At 42.9% G+C, this 6533-nt stretch overlaps 1 protein-coding gene across 1 annotated transcript in view; it reads left to right on the top strand.

Moving 5' to 3' along the window:
* Positions 1-6533, top strand: part of NOL10 (nucleolar protein 10) — an 80970-nt gene that overhangs the window by 3167 nt on the left and 71270 nt on the right. The window contains exons 2-4 of the mRNA XM_006765174.2: positions 1471-1516; positions 2160-2258; positions 6157-6234. Of these exons, the coding sequence (XP_006765237.1) occupies positions 1471-1516; positions 2160-2258; positions 6157-6234 (223 nt within the window). The remainder of the gene's footprint in view (positions 1-1470; positions 1517-2159; positions 2259-6156; positions 6235-6533) is intronic.

Genomic DNA, 6533 nt, shown 5'->3' with positions numbered 1-6533 from the left:
AGTGCCCTAGGAGCTGTATCAGTGAAGAAATTGCTTTGACATATGTCTGAGATTTTGTTGCCTTTGGATTCTTCTAGAATTTTTATGGTTTCCTGTCGTACATTTAAGTCCTTTATCCATTTTGAGTTTATTTTTGTGTACGGTGTAAGTTGGTGGTCTAGTTTCATTTTCTTGCATATATCTGTCCAATTTTCCCAGCACCATTTATTGAAGAGACTATCTTGGCTCCATTGTGTGTTCTTGCCTCCTTTGTCAAATATTAATTGAGCATATTGGTTCGGGCCGATTTCTGGGCTCCACTTAGGGTTTTGAGTGGTGAGTCTGCCATATCAGAGAGTCCTAAAGATGACATGTCATGTGACTAACATGGGCTGTACATTGGGCTGTGCTTTTAGAAATGACATCCGTTACTTGTCTTTCATTCTCTAGGGCAGGGTTTATCATTATTGACATTTTGGGCTGAACAGTTCTTCGCTGTGGGGCTGTCCTGGGCATTGTAGGGTACTTGGCAGCAACCCTGACCTCTACTCACTGGATGCCAAGAGTACACCCCCAGTTGTGACAACCAGATGTGTCTTAGGAATTGCCAAATGCCCTTTGGGGGGCAAGTTGCCCTTGGTTGAGAGCCGCTGCTTTAGGGCAATCATGATTGATTCATGCTGCATCATACTCAGGCATGTCGTTATGCTGCTGCTAGGCCGGGGGACGTTAATTACGGAGCAGAATGTGGTAACCCAGTAAATATGACTTTCAAAAGTATCATTGCCTTCTTACCAAGCATCAGCTATTTAGTCAGTTATTTATCTAGTTTTGTTCTTTGTAAACATACTTTTAAGAAATGTTCTCCTTTTAATGGCTTGCTTTTTATTTTTAATGATTATTATTTTATTGATTTTAGAGAGGAAGGGAGGAGAGAGAGATAGAAACATCAACGATGAGAGAGAATCATTGATCGGCTGCCTCCTGCACACACGCCTGCGCCCCCCACCCCCCGCCAAACCACACACACTGGGGATTGAGCCCACAACCTGGGCATGTGCCCTTGACTGGAATCGAACCTGGGACCTTTCAGTCCCCAGGCCAACACTCTATCCACTGAGTCAAACTGGCTAGGGCTTAATGGCTTGCTTTTTAAAATTTCACTTAAATAGACTGAGTTCCATATATTAGTTATAACCCATAATATTTGAAGCTTACTGCTTTCTCTTAGATTGATTAGATGAATTAATTTTCCCCTGTTTAAAATATGGTACAGTTCTAAAAATGTATTGTCTAATATGTAAATATGTACAAGAAAAATACCCAGAGGATATGTTAACAGCAGGGTTAGGATTACAGAATATTTTTACTTTCTGTTATGTATTTGTGTAAGGTTTAACATTTTTTTAATGTGAGTATGTGTTATTTTTGCTAGCAGAAAAACAGTTCAAGTAAACATGTTTTAAAATAAAGTCTCTTCGTTTTCTCTAGTGGCTTTCTGACAGGAAGAAGAGAGCACTACAGAAGAAAGATGTGGGTGAGTATTGTTTCTCCCACTGCGGCCAGAGACTCCTGGCCCTTTAGGGTCCCAGGCTCTGTTGTCGAAGGAAATCTCAGTCCCTCGCCTTTGCCTCAAGCTTGTTCGCTCAGGCTGTGTGAGACCAGTTATCCTATCAGCTGCCTCCTTGTTTTTTGTTTGTTTTTAAAAAAATATATTTTACTGATTTTTTACAGAGAGGAAGGGAGAGGGATAGAGAGTTAGAAACATTGATAAGAAAGAAACATCAATCAGCTGCCTCTTGCACACCCTCTACTGGGGATGTGCCCGCAACCAAGGTACATGCCCTTGTCCGGAATCGAACCTGGGACCCTTCAGTCCGCAGGCCGACGCTCTATCCACTGAGCCAAACCGGTTAGGGCAGCTGCCTCCTTGTTGAGCATGGCTTCCCGTGAGGAGGAAACAAACCCGCTGTCCATGTTAGAGACCTTGCACTCATTTACGGCTACCGTACTTAAGTGAAGGTGTACAACTACGCAGGAAAGCAAACTACTTTCTTCTTAAGAAATCTCTTGTTTTGGTTGATGTGTCCCTGGTGAGTGTGGGATTTGATTTTACCTAATTAAAAGCTGATACGTTAGCCTTTTATAATAGACCAGCTGCTCATTTTCTCTCTTTGTAGATGTCCGGAGGAGAATTGAACTTATTCAGGATTTTGAAATGCCTACTGTTTGTACCACTATTAAGGTTTCAAAAGATGGACAATATATTTTAGCAACTGGTAAGCATCTTTTTGGTTATGATTTATGTACATTTTATATCAGGAAATATGATGGCATAGGTCACTTTTTAAATTTCCCTATCACTTCATTATAAAAAAATTTAAAACGGTGGAAACATTGAAAAAGTTGTACAGTGACCGTCCATTGCCCATCCCCTTGATTCTTCAGCAGTTTGCTGTACTTGCTTCATTACATGTCTGTCTGTCCACCCACCACCCATCTTGGTTTTTAATGCATTTCAGGGCAAATGGCAGATATCAGTCTACTCCACCTCTACATACCTCAGCGTGTATACCATTAACTTCAGTATTTATTTATGGCTTTTTAATGTAAATTTACATACATTGAGATGCACATATCTTAACTGTGATGTGTTTTGTCAAATGCAACACCCGTGTAGCCCAAACCGCTCTCGAGGTGTAGAGCATTCCGTTCACCCAGAAGCTCCCGTGGCGTCCCTCACAGCCGGCCCGCTCCCCCCATGCACAGGCGCCCACTGCTCTGCTTCTTTAACGCAGACGAGTCTAGCCTGTTCCAGAACTTTCCATAAATGCGGTCATGCGCCTAGGGCTGCATATTTGAGATTTATGTGTCGTTATATGTGTCAATATGTTGTCCTTTTAACATTACCAAATGGTATTTCCTTGCAGGAATAGGCCACATTTTATTTATCCTTCTCCATCACACGGACGCCTGCCCTGGCCTGTCTTTGGCTGTTGTTCGTAAAGCGCCGTGTACTAGTGTGTTTGGAGGACATTGCTAGGCCCCAGGGTCGGTGTATGCTTAGTTTGAGAGACAGCTGCCAGGCTTTTTACCACAGTGGTCAGATCATGTTCCACTCCCACCAGCAATAAAGGAGAGTTCCTAGAAAGGTCTTTTAACATAATTTTCTGTGTCATATACTTAATATTTTTATGGCACTAAGATTTGTATTGGCAGTGTTCATCGGTATCAGAGAGCCACAACGGTTGGGACATTTAATGTATTATCACTGAAAACATTACCACCCAGTCGTTTTTGGCTGTGATTTCGGCACATATGGCCTGTGGGTTGTCCACATACGTTTTTTTGCGGCTTAACGTTGTCCGCCTTTGTCCCTTTTCCAACGCTTTCTTATTTGACAGAACTTCTGTGCGTCTGCATGCCAGCCTCTGTTGTTTTTGGTGAGTGGTTGTCTCAGTAGTAACACTGTCTATGTTTCTAGCCTCCAGCTTTGTATCTAGGATAGACACAGTTTATATCCTATATAATAAAGAGCTAATATGCTAATTAGACTGGATGGTGGAACAACCTTCTGACAACCTTCCAGAATGACCAGTGGGCGGGGCCGCGGGGCCATGAGGCAGCCTGGGCCATCTGCCGAGCCCCTTGCACAGATTTCGTGCATCAGGCCTCTAGTGTGTAAATAATTACACGTAATATACACACTATGCATATTACATGTGTAATCTATTTTCTGTATATAGTCCTGTGCTGCATAATGATGTTTTGGTCAATGATGGCTATGTATACGACAATGGTCTCATTAGTTTACAATGGAGCTAACAAATTCCTGTCACCTCGTGATGTCCGAGCCATGTAATGTCAGAGCACAATACATTGCTCACGGGTTAGTGGTGATATTGATATAAACAAACCCACAGCGCTATCAGTCATGTAAAACTACAGCACATACAACTATAGTCGTGGACTGTACCACCTAGGTCTGTGTGAGTGCACCCTATACTATTAGTGCAATGATGAAATCGCCTAATGATGCCTAATTTTTCAGAATGTGTCCCCATCGACACTTGACTATATAGTATGTGTATATGTATATATTATACTGTTTTGTTTTTAAATCCTCACCTGAGGTCATGTTTCCATTGGTTTTAGAGAGTGAGGAAGGGAGTGAGAGAAACATCAATCAGTTGCCTCCCTCGTGGGGATTGAACCCGCAGCCTGGATATGTACCCTGACTGGGGTAGAACCTGCCACCTTTTGGTGTATAGGACGACGCTCCAACCAACTGAGCCACACCGGCCAGGGCTATACACTGTACTGCTTTAAAAAGACATCTTGGGCTTTGATACTTGCCAGCAAACATAGGACTACCACATTTCTTTCTTTTAAAAGTATCTTAATTGGTTTTTAAAAATCAGTCTTTTCTTATTGTAAACATGATAAACTTATATAAAATGCAAACTTTACAGAAGTGTAAAGATACAATGTGAAAGGCCCTAAAATCTCACTGCTTATTCCTCTAGCTTTTTTCTGTACGAAGTGCTAACATCATCATTGTTGAGTTTTATAAAAATGGGATCATATTGCAGACACCAGTCTCAGCGCCCACTCGTGCTCTCTGTTCTCTCTCACTTTGTACTACATTTTGGCAGCTTTCCACGTCTGTGTCATCCTCTTTATGATCTGTATGAAGGCTTATCCTCGTCTATGTAACCATTTCCTGTCAGCGGACATTTATTGCCTTCCATTCTTGGCCATTTGTAAACGCTGCTTCAGTGAACATTCTTCATGTCTTTGGCACACTTGTGGGTGTGTTTCTATAGGACGAGTTTGTATATGTTGAAGTACATGTTCAAGATGTATAACCATCACATAGTTTACAGATATTGCCAGATTGGCCTCCAGAGAAGTTATAACAATTTATAGTAATCACCAATAGTGTATGAGAGAACTTTTCTTAACACCCTCACCTTAGCACCAGAGTAGCCATTCTGATGGACAAATGCTGGGGTCCAACCCCAGCAGGTCCAGGGGTCCCCAAAGGTGTGGACGGAGTCGGCGAAGAAGGAATGACACGGAGACAGTGTTCAGTTGATCAGCAGCCTTGCCAGGATCTCTAGCCACAATCTCCAGCCACGTTCTGTTCAGGGTCTCCAGCGAAGTTCTGGTTAGGATCTCCAGCCAGGTTCTGTGTCCATGTTCTCTTGCTAGGTTCACCAACCAGGTTCTCCAGGTTCTCCAGCCAGATTCTATAGCCATGTTCCCTCACTAGGTTCTGCAGCCAGGTTCTGTCACCAGGTTCTAGCCAGGTTCTCTTGCCATGTTCTATCCAGGTTCTGTAGCCAGGTTCTGTCTCTACGTTCTTCAGCCAGGTTCTCTTGCTAGGTTCTGTCTCTAGGTTCTTTGTCTCTAGGTTCGGTCTCCAGTTTCTGTCCAGGATCTTTTGCCATGTTCTCTCCAGCGAAGTTCTTCTGTCTCTAGGTTCTGTGTTTAGGTTCTGTGTGGGTTCTGTCTTCTAAGTTCTGTCTCTAGGATCTTCATCTAAGTGCTGTGTCCTGTTGTCTTGTTACATCTGTATTTATACCAGTTGATTCCAATCCTATCAATCTCTATTCCAAAGGTTAGGGCGTTTCTTATCTCCATTCCAGGGAGTAAAGATTATGTAGCTTAAGCATGATTGTTCGTAGTTAAAGAGATTAATTACCCGCCTGGCACTTAGTTAAGAGGTTTTATTCCCTCCCTAACTTCAGGGGAAAATCCCTACCTGGGGAAACAACCTTTCTCGGAGAGGTGACCTTGGTTAAAACACAGCGCCAAGAAGGTGAGCAAACATATTAAGAACAGTATGCCATATATGCCAGGTCCCTTGAAACAGCAAGGATGGACTGGCTCCCGGCAGACAAAAAATGATTTTACTGTTGTAATCAGCTTTGTTAGATTATTTGTGAGGTGCGTTAATTATTTGCATTTCATTTCCTGTAAGTTGCTTGCTTATATCCTTGCTCCTTTTCCCCTGGAGATGTTGGGGAAGGTTGCTTCTAAATTCTTTTCCTTTGCTATGGTTACAGTGAATCCTACTTACCTCTGAACAGAGAGTATACTCAGCATATCTGCAGGGTACTGACAATGAGAAGTGTGTCCTTTAGGCTTGACATCTCATTAATTTTTTTATAGGAACATATAAACCTCGGGTTCGATGCTATGACACCTATCAATTATCCTTGAAGTTTGAAAGGTGTTTAGATTCAGAAGGTAAGTAAAAGGTTAAATTTGAATTCATGAAACCAGCCTTTTATGTTTGGCATCTTTTTTGCCTGTTAAAGCGGGAATGGGTTGTGTATTAGTTTTCTTTGCCGTGTAACAAATGACTGCAAACACCCACAATGAGCTCACAGGTCTGTAGGCGAAGCCCATCCAGGCCCTGCCGCGTCCTGTGCTCAGGCTGCGCGCCAGGGGCCAGCCCGGTGGGGCGCCGATCCAGAGCTCGGGAAGGGGTCCGCCTCCAGGCTTCCAGTTGGCAGGGTGCAGTTGGTTGAAGTTGAGGACTTGAG

The sequence above is a fragment of the Myotis davidii genome, unplaced genomic scaffold (genome assembly GCF_000327345.1).
Source record: "Myotis davidii unplaced genomic scaffold, ASM32734v1 scaffold61, whole genome shotgun sequence".
NCBI lineage: Eukaryota > Metazoa > Chordata > Mammalia > Chiroptera > Vespertilionidae > Myotis > Myotis davidii.
Note: the sequence above shows the minus strand (reverse complement) of the source record. Positions and strands in the feature narration are given on the sequence as shown.